Raw genomic sequence first — 16,564 nt, 5'->3', positions numbered from 1 at the left:
ACGTAGTTATGAAAACAGATTCAGCAAAATGAGGCCCGCTAAAGCTAGATAGCAGAGGATACAAAAGTGAACTGCGCGGTCAGCGAAAAACCCTACAAAAAAAAACCATCCTGAAATTACTTGAACTCATGTGCCAACTCATGGAACATGAAGAGTAATATCAGCCCACTAGAGCAACCAGCAAAAAGGAATCACATATCTGCAAGCTGGACTAAGACAAAAATTAAGCAAAACGTGGAACAGGAAAATCAAAAACTTAGCTTGTCCTGAAGATTACAGAAGCGGGAAGCAGAGGTAACACGACACACTGATTACATTGATAGCCGGCAAGGAAATGACAAGAAAGCCAGGTTAAATAGGAAACTCCCATATCCTGATAGAACAGGTGGACACCAGAGACCGCAGAAAACACAAGTCACCCAGTACCATCTGTAACCACCAGAGGGAGCCCAAAAACAGAATCCACAACAGTACCCCCCCCTTGAGGAGGGGTCACCGAACCCTCACGAGAACCACCAGGGCGACCAGGATGAGCCCTATGAAATGCACGGACCAAATCAGCAGCATGAACATCAGAGGCAACCACCCAAGAATTATCCTCCTGACCATAACCCTTCCACTTGACCAAATATTGGAGTTTCCGTCTGGAAACATGAGAATCCAAGATCTTCTCCACAACATACTCCAATTCTCCCTCCACCAGCACCGGAGCAGGAGGTTCAAGCGAAGGAACAACAGGTACCTCATACTTCCGCAACAACGACCGATGGAACACATTATGAATAGCAAACGATGCCGGGAGATCCAAACGAAACGACACAGGGTTAAGAATTTCCAAGATCCTATAGGGACCGATGAACCGAGGCTTGAACTTAGGAGAAGAGACCTTCATAGGAACAAAACGAGAAGACAACCACACCAAGTCCCCAACACGAAGTCGAGGACCCACGCGGCGACGGCGATTAGCAAACTGCTGAGCCCTCTCCTGGGACAACTTCAAATTGTCCACCACATGACTCCAAATCTGATGCAACCTATCCACCACCATGTCCACTCCAGGACAATCAGAAGGCTCCACCTGACCAGAGGAAAAACGAGGATGAAACCCCGAATTACAAAAGAAAGGAGAAACCAAGGTAGCAGAACTAGCCCGATCATTAAGGGCAAACTCGGCAAGCGGCAAAAAGGTAACCCAGTCATCCTGATCAGCAGAAACAAAACACCCTAAACAAGCCTCCAAGGTCCGATTAGTTCGTTCCGTCTGGCCATTCGTCTGAGGATGGAATGCAGACGAAAAGGACAAATCAATGCCCATCTTAGCACAGAACGTCCGCCAAAATCTAGACACAAACTGGGATCCCCTGTCAGAAACGATGTTCTCCGGAATCCCATGCAAACGAACCACGTTCTGAAAAAACAGAGGGACCAACTCAGAGGAGGAAGGTAACTTAGGCAAGGGTACCAGATGAACCATCTTAGAAAAGCGGTCACACACAACCCAGATGACGGACATTTTTTGTGAGACAGGGAGATCCGAAATAAAGTCCATGGAAATGTGCGTCCAAGGCCTCTTCGGGATAGGCAAAGGTGACAACAATCCACTGGCCCGAGAACAGCAAGGCTTAGCCTGAGCGCAAACTTCACAAGACTGCACAAAAGAACGCACATCCCTCGACAAGGAAGGCCACCAAAAAGACCTGGCCACCAAGTCTCTAGTACCAAATATTCCAGGATGACCTGCCAACGCAGAAGAATGGACCTCGGAGATGACTCTACTGGTCCAATTATCCGGAACAAACAGTCTTTCAGGCGGACAACGATCAGGTTTATCCGCCTGAAACTCCTGCAAAGCATGTCGCAAGTCTGGGGAGACAGCCGACAAAATCACCCCATCCCTAAGGATACCAGTGGGCTCAGAATTTCCAGGGGAGTCAGGCACAAAACTCCTAGAAAGAGCATCCGCCTTCACATTCTTTGAACCTGGCAGGTATGAAACCACAAAATCGAAACGGGAGAAAAACAGTGACCAACGAGCCTGTCTAGGATTCAGACGCTTGGCAGACTCAAGGTAAATCAGATTTTTGTGATCAGTCAAGACCACCACACGATGTCTAGCACCCTCAAGCCAATGACGCCACTCCTCAAATGCCCACTTCATGGCCAAAAGCTCCCGATTACCAACATCATAATTCCGCTCAGTGGGCGAAAACTTTCTAGAAAAGAACGCACATGGCTTCATCACTGAGCAATCGGAGCTTCTCTGCGACAAAACCGCCCCCGCTCCAATCTCGGAAGCATCAACCTCAACCTGAAAAGGAAGCGAAACATCTGGCTGACGCAACACAGGAGCAGAAGAAAACCGGCGCTTAAGTTCCTGAAAGGCCTCCACAGCCGCAGGAGACCAATCAGCAACATCAGCACCCTTCTTAGTCAAATCCGTCAAAGGCTTAACAACACTAGAAAAATTAGTTATGAAACGACGACAAAAATTAGCAAAGCCCAAGAACTTCTGTAGACTCTTAAGAGATGTAGGCTGCGTCCAGTCACAAATAGCCTGAACCTTGACGGGATCCATCTCAATAGTAGAAGGGGAAAAAATATACCCCAAAAAAGAAATCTTCTGGACTCCAAAGAGACACTTTGAACCTTTTACAAACAAAGAATTGGCCCGCAGGACCTGAAACACCTTCCTGACCTGCTGAACATGGGACTCCCAGTCATCAGAAAAAACCAAAACATCATCCAAATACACAATCATAAATTTATCCAGATATTCACGGAAAATATCGTGCATAAAGGACTGGAAGACAGAAGGAGCATTAGAAAGTCCAAAAGGCATCACCAAATACTCAAAATGGCCCTCAGGCGTATTAAATGCGGTTTTCCACTCATCACCCTGCTTTATCCGCACAAGATTATACGCACCCCGAAGATCAATCTTAGTGAACCATTTAGCCCCCTTAATGCGAGCGAACAAATCAGTCAACAATGGCAAAGGATACTGATATTTGACTGTAATCTTATTCAAAAGACGGTAATCTATACAAGGCCTCAAGGAACCATCTTTTTTGGCCACGAAAAAAAACCTGCTCCCAAAGGGGACGAAGATGGACGGATATGTCCCTTTTCCAAGGACTCCTTAACATAATCCCGCATAGCAGTATGCTCTGGCACTGACAGATTGAACAAACGTCCTTTAGGAAATTTACTGCCAGGAATCAAATCTATAGCACAATCGCAATCCCTGTGAGGAGGAAGCGAATTGAGCTTAGGCTCCTCAAAAACATCCCGATAATCAGACAAAAATACAGGAACCTCAGAAGGAGTAGATGAAGCGATAGAAATCGGAGGTGCATCATCATGAACCCCCTGACATCCCCAGCTTAACACAGACATCGTTTTCCAGTCCAAGACTGGGTTATGAGTTTGCAACCATGGCAGACCAAGCACTAAGACATCATGTAAATTATACAGTACCAGGAAGCGAATCACCTCCTGATGAACGGGAGTCATACGCATGGTCACTTGTGTCCAGTACTGAGGTTTGTTCATAGCCAAAGGTGTAGAGTCAATTCCTTTCAAAGGAATAGGGACTTCCAGAGGCTCCAGACTAAACCCACAGCGGTTGGCAAATGACCAATCCATAAGACTCAGGGCAGCGCCTGAATCCACATAGGCATCGACGGAAATGGCTGATAATGAACAAATCAGAGTCACAGACAGAATGAACTTAGACTGTAAAGTACTAATGGCAACAGACTTATCAACCTTTTTTGTGCGTTTAGAGCATGCTGATATAACATGAGCTGAATCACCACAATAAAAACACAACCCATTTTTCCGCCTATAGTTTTGCCGTTCACTTCTGGACTGAATTCTATCACATTGCATTGTCTCAGGTGCCTGTTCAGAAGACACCGCTAAATGGTGCACAGGTTTGCGCTCCCGTAAACGCCGATCAATCTGAATAGCCATAGTCATAGACTCATTCAGACCTGTAGGCGCAGGGAACCCCACCATAACATCTTTAATGGCCTCAGAAAGGCCATCTCTGAATCTTGCAGCCAGGGCGCACTCATTCCACTGAGTAAGCACCGACCATTTCCGAAATTTCTGACAATATATTTCTGCTTCATCTTGCCCCTGAGAGAGAGCCAATAAAGCTTTTTCAGCCTGAATCTCTAGGTTAGGTTCCTCATAGAGCAAACCCAATGCCAGAAAAAACGCATCCACATTGAGCAACGCAGGATCCCCTGGTGCCAATGCAAATGCCCAATTCTGAGGGTCACCCCGCAGGAAAGATATAACAATTTTGACTTGCTGAGCAGGGTCTCCAGAGGAGCGAGATTTCAAAGAAAGAAACAACTTGCAATTGTTCCTAAAATTCAGAAAACGAGATCTATCTCCAGAAAAAAACTCTGGGATAGGAATTCTAGGTTTAGACATAGGAGCATGTACAACAAAATCTTGTATATTTTGAACCTTAGCAGCAAGATTATTCAGGCTGGAAGCCAAACTCTGGACGTCCATGATAAACAGCTGAGGTCAGAGCCATTCAAGGATTAAGAGGAGGTAAGACGCAGCCAGGCTGCAAATAAGGCTAGGCAGCAAACTCTGAGGGGAAAAAAAAAAAAAAAAAACAAACTTCCTCAGACTACTTTTCCTCCTACTTCAGCCAATACGATTACCACTTTTGTGGCCGGCTATACTGTCATGATCCCAATGGCAGGGGATCACAAAAGGACAAGCACAAAAAACAAAACAAGCTCTAGGGTGATGGAAACTGAGCTGACCGCGATCCTGAACCTAAACACACAACTAGCTGTAGCCGGGGAACGTGCCTACGATGATTCCTAGACGTCTCGCGCCAGCCGAAGGACTAACTTCCCCTATTAGAAGAAACACAGACCTCTCTTGCCTCCAGAGAAACACCCCACAGAAATAGCAGCCCCCCACATGTAATGACGGTGAAATGAGAGGAAAGCACATATGTAGTTATGAAAACAGATTCAGCAAAATGAGGCCCGCTAAAGCTAGATAGCAGAGGATACAAAAGTGAACTGCGCGGTCAGCGAAAAACCCTACAAAAAGAAAACCATCCTGAAATTACTTGAACTCATGTGCCAACTCATGGAACATGAGGAGTAATATCAGCCCACTAGAGCAACCAGCAAAAAGGAATCACATATCTGCAAGCTGGACTAAGACAAAAATTAAGCAAAACGTGGAACAGGAAAATCAAAAACTTAGCTTGTCCTGAAGATTACAGAAGCGGGAAGCAGAGGTAACACGACACACTGATTACATTGATAGCCGGCGAGGAAATGACAAGAAAGCCAGGTTAAATAGGAAACTCCCATATCCTGATAGAACAGGTGGACACCAGAGACCGCAGAAAACACAAGTCACCCAGTACCATCTGTAACCACCAGAGGGAGCCCAAAAACAGAATCCACAACATGGTTCCCACCATGAAGCATGGAGGAGGAGGTGTGATGGCGTGGGGGTGCTTTGCTGGTGACACTGTTGGGGATTTATTCAAAATTGAAGGCATCCTGAACCAGCATGGCTACCACAGCATCTTGCCGCGGCATGCTATTCCATCCGGTTTGCATTTAGCTGGACCATCATTTATTTTTCAACAAGACAATGACCCCAAACACACCTCCAGGCTATGTAAGGGCTATTTGACAAAGAAGGAGAGTGATGGGGTGCTACGCCAGATGACATGGCCTCCACAGTCACCAGACCTGAACCCAATCGAGATGGTTTGGGGTGAGCTGGACCGCAGAGTGAAGGCAAAAAAGGCCAACTAGTGCTAAGCATCTCTGGGAACTCCTTCAAGATTGTTGGAAGACCATTCCGGGGGACTACCTCTTGAAGCTCATCAAGAGAATGCCAAAAGTGTGAAAAGCAGTCATCAATGCAAAAGGTGGCTACTTTGAAGAACCTATAATATAAGACATAATTTCAGTTGTTTCACACTTGTTTGTTAAGTATATAATTCCACATGTGTTAATTCATAGTTTTGATGCCTACAGTGTGAATGTACAATTTTCATAGTCATGAAAATACAGAAAAATCTTTAAATGAGAAGGTGTGTCCAAACTTTTAGACTGTACTGTATATATATATATATATATATATATATACACCGTATATACTCGAGTATAAGCCGAGATTTTCAGCCCAAATTTTTGGGCTAAAAGTGCCCCTCTCGGCTTATACTCGAGTCACGGTCGGCGGTGGGGTCGGCGGGTGAGGGGGAGAGAGGGCTGAGGCATACTCACTTAGACCCGGCGATCCTGGCGCTGTCCCTGCAGTCCCACGGTCTTCGGGTGCCGCAGCTCTTCCCCTGTTCAGCGGTCACGTGGGACCGCTCATTAGAGAAATGAATATGGACTCCACTCCCATAGGGGTGGAGCCGCATATTCATTTCTCTAATCAGCGGTAACGGTGACCGCTGACAGAGGAAGAAGCTGCGGCACCGAAGACCAGCTGTCCGGGAGAAGGAGTGAGACGCCGGGTGCAGGTAAGTATTACATATTCACCTGTCCGCGTTCCACCCGCCAGGCGCCGCTCCATCTTCCCGGCGTCTCTCCGCACTGACTGTGCAGGTCAGAGGGCGCGATGACGCATATAGTGTGCACGGCGCCCTCTGCCTGAACAGTCAGAGCGGAGAGACGTCGGGACAAGAAGCCGGGAGCTGCAAGCAAGAGAGGCGAGTATGGCATTTTTTTTTTATTGCAGCATTATATATACCGGTAGCACAGCTTTATAAGGAGCATCTATGGGGCACAAATGAATGGTGCAGAGCACTATATGGCAGAGCTTTATAAGGAGCATCTATGGGGCACAAATGAACGGTGCAGAGCATTATATGGCAGAGCTTTATAAGGAGCATCTATGGGGCACAAATGAACGGTGCAGAGCACTATATGGCAGAGCTTTCTATGGCACATCTATGGGGCACAAATGAATGGTGCAGAGCACTATATGGCAGAGCTTTATAAGGAGCATCTATGGGGTACAAATGAACGGTGCAGAGCACTATATGGCAGAGCTTTATAAGGCGCATCTATGGGGCAATAATGAATGGTGCAGAGCATTCTATATGGCACAGCTTTATATGGCACATCTATGGGGCAATGATGAACGGTGCAGAGCATTCTATATGGCACAGCTTTATATGGCACAGCTTTCTATGAGGCAATAATGAACGGTGCAGAGCATATATGTGGCACAGCTTTATAAGGAGCTTCTATAGGGCAATAATGAACGGTATGCAGCATTATATGTGGCACAGCTTCATACAGAGCATCTATGGGGCAATAATGAACGGTATGCAGCATTATATGTGGCACAGCTTTATATGGAGCATCTTATATATATATAAAAATAAAGATTATTAAAAAAAAAAAAAGATTATTATTATGGGGCAATAATGAACGGTATGGAGCATCTATTTTTATTTTTGAAATTCACCGGTACCGGTATATATATACACTAGATGGAGGACGGTAATGTCACGATTGGGGCAGGCTTTGCAGCGTTGAGAACCTCTCCCCCAACGTGCTCACCGACGTATCCACTCTCTCTTTCCCCATGTGATGACTTCTCCCGTCTGTGCTCTCTTCTTTGACCCGTCTATCCTATGTGCCATTCCCCCTTGTCTGCTGTCTTTCTCCTTCCTGTGCTGTGTTCTCCCCTCATGTGCTGTCCCGTTTGAGCTGTAAGGTGTATACAGTGTGTGTGTGTGTGGTGCGACGGTGTTCCGCTGGTGGTACCACGCAAGAGGCTGGTACCACTAGCAGTTTCCATATTGAGACACCCATCACTTGGGTGTCCTTATACGGCGGTCGGTGAACTTCCGCCGCTTGGAATTCTGGGGTCCGGACACATCTGGACGGAACAGGATGTGAAGACATTACAAGGTAAGTATATATTAAGATATACACACACACACACACACAGTAGGAAAATAAATATACCAGCAAAAATTCTGGCTCACACAGACCTATTAGTTTTTCTATAAGAATCCCTGCTATTCTACACTCATTACTTGTATCAATTGTACCTGTTTGAACTCGTTAACTGTATAGAAGACACATGTTTACATAATCAATCACACTCCAACCTCTCCACCATGGCCAAGACCAAATAGCTGTCTAAGGACACCAGAGACAAAATGATAGACCTGCAAACGGCTTGAATGTGCTACAGGACAATAGGCAAGCAGCTTAGAAGGCAACATCTGTTTCAACAATTACGAGAAAATGGAAGAAACACAAAATGACTGTCAATCTTCCTCGGTCTGGGGCTCCATGCAAGATCTTGCCTCATAGGGTAAGGATGATTTTGAAAAAGATCAGGAGTCAGCCCAGAACTACACGGGAGGACATGGTCGATGACATGAAGAGACCTCAGTCTCAAACATTACTATTAGTGATACACTACGCCGTCATGGATCACAATCGTGCAGAGAGCTCAAGTTACCCCTGCTCACGCCAGTACATGTCCAGGCCCTTTTGATATTCACCAATGACCATCTGGATGATACAGAGGAGGCATTGGAAAAGGTCATGTGGTCAGATGAGACCAAAATTTAACTTTTTAGTATCAACTCCACTAAAGGAGGGAAACATCATACTTTGGGGGTGCTTTTCTGCAATGATGACAAGAGGACTGCACCGTATTGATGGAAGGATGAATGGGGGTCATGTATCGCAAGATTTTGGCCAACAATCTCCTTCCCTCAGTAAGAGTATTGAAGATGGGTTGTGACTGGGTCTTCCAACATGACAATGAACCGAAACACACAGACAGAGCAACTAAGCAGTGGCTCCCTAAGAAGCATTTCAAGGTCCTGGAGTGGTCTAGACAGTCTCTAGACCTGAACGCAATAGAAAATCTTTGAAGGGAGCTAAAACTCAATGTTGCCCAGTGACAGCCCCAAAACCTGAAAGATCTGGAGAAGATTTGTATAGATGAGTGGTACAAAATCCCTGCTGCAGTGTGTCAAAACTTGATCAAGAACAACAGGAAATGTTTGACTGCTGTAATTAAAAACAAAGGTTTCTGTAATAAAATTTAAGCTCTGCTTTCTATTATATCAAATACTTATTTCATGCAATACAAAGCAAGTTAGGCTGGTTTCACATTTGCGTTTTTTGCCGCTGCGTTTAAACGCATATAAACACATGCGTTTTTTTCCCCTATATTTAACATTAAAAACGCATGCTTTTTTTTGTACGCGTTTGGCGACGCTAGCGTTGTTTCTATGCTTGCGTTTTTTTGCGGAAATGCAACATGTAGTAATTACTCGAGGCGTTTTTTGCCGCAAAAAAAGCATGCGTTTTTTTGCGGCAAAAAAACGTATTGCTGTCTATGTAAACGCATACGTTTTTAAGCACATGCGTTTGGTTGCGTTTTTAAACGCATGCGCTTCAATAGAAAAAAACTAGTCACACTGATAAGCCACCCCCCACCATCAAGGTGATAAAGGGATCCAAACCATAACCCTACCCCTAACCCTAGGGATCCAAACCCTAACCCTACCCCTAGCCATTTCTATTTATAGTGGGTTTTCTAGTTGATTTTTATGATTGGCAGCTGTCACACACTAAAGACGCTTTTTATTCCAAAAAATATTTTTTGCGTTTCCATATTTTGGTCCACAGAGTCATGTCACATGCCCTCTGTAGTCCCATTGGCGGTGTCTGGATCTTGATTTTTCTCTTGTGAAATTTCTCATCATGCGTATCAAAAACGCAAACGCAGGAAAAAACGCATGCAAACGCGTAAAAACGTGGCGTTTTTTTTACCGCATACGAAAACGCATGCGTCTAAAAAAATGCAGCGTTTGTACGCGTTTACATGCGTTTTTTTCACCACCTGCAGATGCGTTTTAAACGCAAATGTGAAACTAGCCTAAATTATGTAAAAATCATACAATGCGGTTTTCTGGATTTTTTTAAGGTTCTGTCTCAGTTGACGTATACCTGTTAGGGATCGAATTCCCGCCTCTTCACAGGGGGAATCTCTGCTGCGGTCTCCCATTCTTCTCCTGCCACAGTGGAGCCTGCTCAGTGGAGACGTCGGTCCCAGAGTCTCGCTCAGTCTGACTCTGTGCAAAGGGTTACTGCTGCCTTTCCAGCTTCTGCCACTGTAACCAGTACAGTGCGAGCAGACGTTTTTGGGACTAAGTCCTACTTTTCCCCTTCTGAGCATGCCCAGGGTAAGATGTCTCGTTGGAGATCAAGGGTCACATGCTTAGATACTGCAGCAAATCCCATTGGTCCTCTAGGAAGGTCCTGAAGTTGCTCAACTTCTGTGGCAGCCTCCCATTGGTCCTTCTGGGAAGGTCCTGTACTTGCTGTAGCTATAAAAGGTTTGCACGGCCATGCGCTAGTATCAATTCATGTCATAAGTTTTGCGCCAATATGGTCATACATGTGTATATTCAGGGCCCCGGCTGAAATAAGCCACTAGAATACCGGCTCCTCCGGTGAGGAGATTGTATGATTGCCTCTTTGACTGCGGGACCACAAACTGCTATCTGCTCAGCAGTTGCTGTGTACTCCTGTGAGCTAAACAGGACACAGTGCTTTCTTTATAGGCGACTCTGTGAAGTAACAGAGTTCGCTTCTACGCCATATAGTGCTGCCATTTGCCAGCAGCAGGTTCTTTCCTGCACGGTGGACCCCGGGCTGCGAATGCACCAAATATCATCTCACTATTTCCTCGGTGCGTTCTCCCAGCCCTAACAATACCTATGATAAAAATTACAGACCTTTCCATTGTTTGTAGGTGGAAAAACTTGCAAAATCGGCAGTGTATCAAATACCTATTTTCCCCACTGTATATAAATATATATTTTATGAAATGTATTTTTTTTAATTAAACATTCAATTTGTAATAAAAAAATAAAAATAAGTAAATAAAGTAAACCCCTATTTATAAAGAATTCTGACTTTCTTACTCACTTCTTTAGAAGGTTTTCTCAAAATGTCTCCAACACCTCCTCCGTTCCGCAACCCATGATTAAGAACGGTTAGAATGCACATGAGCAGTGTATCACAGGCTCTCTCCGTGTCATCATCTTCATCTAAAGAGATTGAAATGTAGATGAAAAAAAATATATATCAAATGTAAATTTACATAAGCAGTTAGTTTAGTTTATAAAAAAAGATTTTAATTTTAGAATATGAAAATGGCAATATATTAGTAAATCAGAACTTAGATTAAGTACTTAAAAAAGTATCAAATTTTGTTAACTAATAGATATTGTATTTAATATTTCTACGTTGCTGAGGCAATCGTTGTGAAAATGACAACAGGAAATGCCTCCATTTGATGTAACTTTTGCATGACCTTCTCAATGATAGCAACATAACTTTTGTATGGATTGAACATCCTATTTAGCACTTCAGATGGCAAAGTGAATTACAGCTTCGGGATCTAAGATTTGACAATCATGGGATGTTTACCAATGACCCACCATGCTATGCTGAAGTCTTATAGGACAGCAAAATACAATTCAACATGAAAGTATGAGTAATCAAAAGATTTGTTTGGTCAAGTCCTTTTGTTGTCAAAGTGGAAAAAAGAATAATCAAATGTTTCTTTTAACCACTTCACACATTCAAAGACGTAGAGTGGTTAAAAGAACTGACCTGACCATTTTTCAGTGGCTATGTTATATCTGCACAGGTTAACAAGAAGCGTCAGCAGCAACCACAATGACACCAAAAAGACATTTCAGGAAAAACACAGTGTTTTCTTGAATAGTTTTCTGCTGGTAAAAGAGTGGACATACCCTCACTGTACAAACAATCATGGGTTTTGACTGTTGCCCCCTCATTTATCTGATGGCAGCTGGTGATAGCTTCCTCTTTCTAATGCTCTCAGTGTTGAAAAACAAGATAATCTTGTAGTTATGATACATTTTAATGGCTAACAAAAATAAAATAAATCATGTTACAAAGCAAACTTTTGGGACTTCTTAGGTCCCTTCCTCAGGCAGGCATGGTATAACAAAGTTTCTGAAGAAACACAAATATATGCACAAACAAACAGCAAAAAAAAATGAAGGGTATGAATAATAAATGAACCTTTGAATAAACAATCAAATTGAGCTCAGAGAATGAATCCCTAACTGGACTAGATTAGTGATGTGAAAATTTTATAGTCCCAATATCCAAGTAAGATCAGAGGCATGGTTCCCTCAATGTCTATGTAGCAGATTCCTCAGATTCCGTAGTGAGTCATAAATCTGGCAGATTTAGTCCTGTGTAGATGTAATCAAAGACTCTGATATGTTTGTATTCCCAAACCCTGCAATGTTTTTGTGATTTAAAATTGCCTTTTAATATGACAACTTTCATATTATTTATGTTGTGTCCCGGACTACAGAAATGTTTGGCCACTGGTAAATGTTTTTTATTATTATTATTTTTTTTATCTGCAATTGTGTGGCGATGAGACCTCATCCTTGCTCTCAGTTTCTGTCCTGTTTCTCCCACATAAAGGCCCCCAATAGGACATATAGTCCACAGAATTAAATACACCACATTGTAAGAACAACATATGAATGTCTCGGGAATCTTGCAGTCCTGCTGTGTGTTGAGAATCAGTATCCAGTCTTTGGTCTCTACGTGAGAGCAGGTTTTGCAGCTCTTCACATTGCACAAATAAGTTTCTCTCGGTGTATCTGAGAGCATTAAATTTCGGATCATGAGGCTTCTTAAATTTAGAGGTTGCCTGCAGCACAGCAAGGGAGGATCTTTGAATATTGTCTTTAGCTGGTCATCCTTGTGTAAGATTTGGTGAAGTTTTTTTAGCAGTTTTTCTCAGTACCTCAAGCTGTGGGTTGTAGGTCACCACCGGAGGTACACGATTATTTTCCTCTTTTTCTCCGTATTGAAGTAATTGACTTCTAGGGATCTTTGTGGCTCTAATGATCTGATCATCAATGGAGGTTGGGTGCTAGCCTTGTTTTAAAAATGTCTTTTTAATATATGTTAAGTGTTCATCTCAATCTGTTGGGCAGGAAGAGTGTTATGATCTGGTGGCCTTGGAGCAGCATGAGACGTACTCTGGAGAATGTGGTCCCTGTACTGACCGCAAACCCTGAACCTAGCAGCGCAACTAAAAGCAGCCGTGGGGGGTACCTAACACACCCTAGACCCCTCGGCACAGCCTAAGATCTAACTACCCCTAAAGACAGAAACAGGAAACCTATCTTGCCTCAGAGAAAATCCCCAAAGGATAGATAGCCCCCCACAAACATTGACTGTGAGAGGAGAGGGAAATAACATACGTAGATATGAAATTAGATTTTAGCATAGGAGGCCATACTAGCTAAAAAGAATAGAACAGAGTACTATGCGGTCAGTATAAAAACACTAGAAAATATCCACCACAGAAAATACGAATCACCACATCTGACTAAAGACATGGGGGGTATATCTGCATCTCCAGAGAAATAGCTGGGCTGCAAAAAATCATTCACAGACCAAGCTGGACAAGACAAAAACATGAAAATGCACAGAACTATAAAGTCCACTGCAGGTGGACAGCAAAAACAAAAGCCAGGATTTATCTTTGTAGAAAACACAGCAAACTGGAGAGACCAGCAGGGAAGTGAATCCTTCAAGAACAATGGACAACTGGCACTGATTAAAGGATCCTGCAAAGCTATATACCCCAGTCAGTCCTGCAATTAGTAGATACACATGTCCACTCCTGCAATCCAGGCACAACTGCATTACCCTCTACAACACCGGAGGAAGCCCAAAAGCTGAATTCACAACAGAAGAGATACAATTATATCTAAGGGCCTGGCTCTAGATGATGGACTTTTTAATGTGTTTCAGAAGGAAACTGTCCCATCTGAGGTATGTGGACACCAATGTCTGAATTGAACCATTTAGATTTTTTTATGGTGTATCCAGAAAGTTGATTTCCGTTTTTGAATGGTCCAGGTTTATTGTGGGGTGAAATGTATTAAATTTGTCATGGAATTTTAGAAGCTCTTGTTCAGACTCAGTCCAGATTATTAAGATGTAATCGATATAACAGAAATAAGCCAAGGGTTTGATGTAGCAGGATGCTAAAAAGTCATTTTCCAGTTTAGCCATGAAAAGGTTGGCATACTGGGGTGCCATATTGCTGCCCATAGCAGTTCTTACGCGTTGTAGATAAACAGCTCTGACAGTTTGGCAGGCAGATAGTCCATCTTCATGTGGGATGTTTGAATATAGGGCTTTTTTTCTGAAATGGAGAAATCGTCAAAATAGAAAAAAAAAAACGTGCTTTCAGACCTCAAATAAAGCAAAGAAAACAAGTTCATAATCATTTAGAAACAACAATACTAATGTTTTAACTCAGGAAGAGTTCAGAAATCAATATTTTGTGGAATAACCATTATTTTAATCACAGCTTTCATGCGTCTTGGCATGCTTTCCACCAGTCTTTCACACTGCTTCTGGCGCAAAAATGTAAGCAGTTCTTCTTTGTTTGATGGCTTGTGACTTTCCATCATCCTCTTGATTACATTCCAGATGTTTTTAATGGGGTTCAGGTCTGGAGATTGGGCTGCCCATGACAGGGTTTTGATGTGGTGGTCTCTTAATTTTTTGTCAGAGTTGTATATATTGCTACTTCTGCTTCTGCAAAATATATCACTAGTTTCGGTAAGGAACATACTTTACTTTCACATTTTACTTTACAAGTGTACAATGTTCTACACAGTTTGCAGTTAGGGAGTGTGCACACACCAAATAAATAGTTTCCACTGTGTCTAGGGAAAATTACTAAGATGCTGAAAGGAAAGACACTGAGGCATATTGCAAGTGTAAGGTAATGGTGATTGTTGAACCAAGACAAAGTATGCAATAACATGTTTATAGCAGATACAACCCATCACCATTCCCGTCTATTCACCTTTAGTGTGATCAAGTACTGTAACCTCAGACATGCAGTCAGCTTGGTCCTTCTGACAGTATTCTGCAAAAGAGCTAGATCCCATTGAGTGAGCCATAGTGGGGGGAGCTGTAGAGAAACAGGACAATTGAGCTACTTCCATTTTATAGTCCATCAGACTAAGATGCAGTCATTTATAATGCATAACAACAACTTTCCTGAATAAAGAATTTAGATTGACCAGTAAAAAAAAATCAATGGTAAAATACTAATCACATACTATGGCTTTCCTTCTGCACTACAGAAATGCGATTTACTCTACTGCCTACCCTGGGGAAGCCGATCCACTTCCATAATGAAGTCATCTTTCAAGAAGAGGAAGCCCACAATGGAGAAGAGGTAGACCAGGATCAGGGCAAGCAAGGCAGTGAGGAGAATCGACCGGCCATTTCGTGTTACACTCTTTATTACATTAAATAGCGTCTCTTCACGATATATCAGGTCAAAAAGCTTAAGGTGAAAGAAATTAGGAGGAAGCTAAGTCATATTAAAATAGCAACAAATTGAAAATCAAACAAAACACAATACAACTTATTCTCTAATCTTGAAGTTGACTTTAATTTGTTTTTCTGCTTGGCATCCATGTGCAGCTTTCTTTTAGTGACTTTTGATTCTTTCAGCTGCTTTATGGAGTCCCAAAGGCAACATTACTAGGTTTTTGAATAGTAGAGTAGGATTGCTTAATAGAAAAGCATTTACAGGAACAAGCAGAGTTCTTCAGTGAAAGAAAACAGTTGTACAGACTATTCCATGATCTGTGCTGCAGCGCTGGTGCTGAACTGTTTAAACCTCACTATGTGTTTCTAGATCAGGAGCAACACACACATGCTTTATTGTACAAGAACAGGTCTGGAATATTTAGCCTAAGCATTAAAGGGATTGTCCTTTAAACAAAGTACATTTAATCAACAAATCTAAGAATAATAATGTTTCACAATTGGATGTATTAAAAATGTTCCTGTGCAAAGATAATGTAATAAATGTGTCCCTGCTGTGTAGTGTGTAATAGCTGTGTCCCATCATGCAGAGCTGCTCCAGTTCATGATCGGCACATTCCACGACACCTGGAAAGTGGAGGAGGCGTAAGACACTTACATAGCAGGCACACATTTATAAGATTATCTCAGCACAGGAGCACTTTTTTTAACCAATCCAATTGTATAACTTATTATTATTCCAAGATCTTTTAATTAAAATGTATTTTGTTAGTGGGACAACCCCTTGAACTATTATAATAGCCATGTGTGTTTGAAGATCATAGGGCTTAAGCAATAGGATTGCCATGTTTGTATGTAGATCATAAAGCTTAAGCAAATAAAATAGCCATGCTTGTATGTAGTCACTTACCAAGATGCTATAAAACAGTTCATGAGCGAAGATTCCCAGGAAACTAGTAATAATGTATGCGACATGATAGAGAAACTCCATATCCATTATCATGGCCTTATAGCCACGGATAAAGGTTCCTCGATTACCCACAAAACTAACAACAAAAACTATTTTGTTCGTCAGCTGTTGAGAATAGAAAAAAAGGTATAAGTTGTGATCAGGAGAAAATGTACAGGACTTATTTCACATG

The 16,564-nt window shown here is 42.7% G+C and overlaps 1 protein-coding gene across 1 annotated transcript in view; it reads right to left on the bottom strand.

The window, feature by feature from the left end:
- Nucleotides 1–16,564, bottom strand: part of ITPR3 (inositol 1,4,5-trisphosphate receptor type 3) — a 544,758-nt gene that overhangs the window by 117,118 nt on the left and 411,076 nt on the right. Inside the window, exons 51-54 of the mRNA XM_069756594.1 lie at nt 16,333–16,497; nt 15,255–15,435; nt 14,947–15,054; nt 10,986–11,107 (exon numbers count right to left, since the gene is read on the bottom strand). Coding sequence (XP_069612695.1) covers nt 10,986–11,107; nt 14,947–15,054; nt 15,255–15,435; nt 16,333–16,497 — 576 coding nt within the window. The remainder of the gene's footprint in view (nt 1–10,985; nt 11,108–14,946; nt 15,055–15,254; nt 15,436–16,332; nt 16,498–16,564) is intronic.

This window comes from Ranitomeya imitator, chromosome 3 (assembly GCF_032444005.1).
Source record: "Ranitomeya imitator isolate aRanImi1 chromosome 3, aRanImi1.pri, whole genome shotgun sequence".
NCBI lineage: Eukaryota > Metazoa > Chordata > Amphibia > Anura > Dendrobatidae > Ranitomeya > Ranitomeya imitator.
Note: the sequence above shows the minus strand (reverse complement) of the source record. Positions and strands in the feature narration are given on the sequence as shown.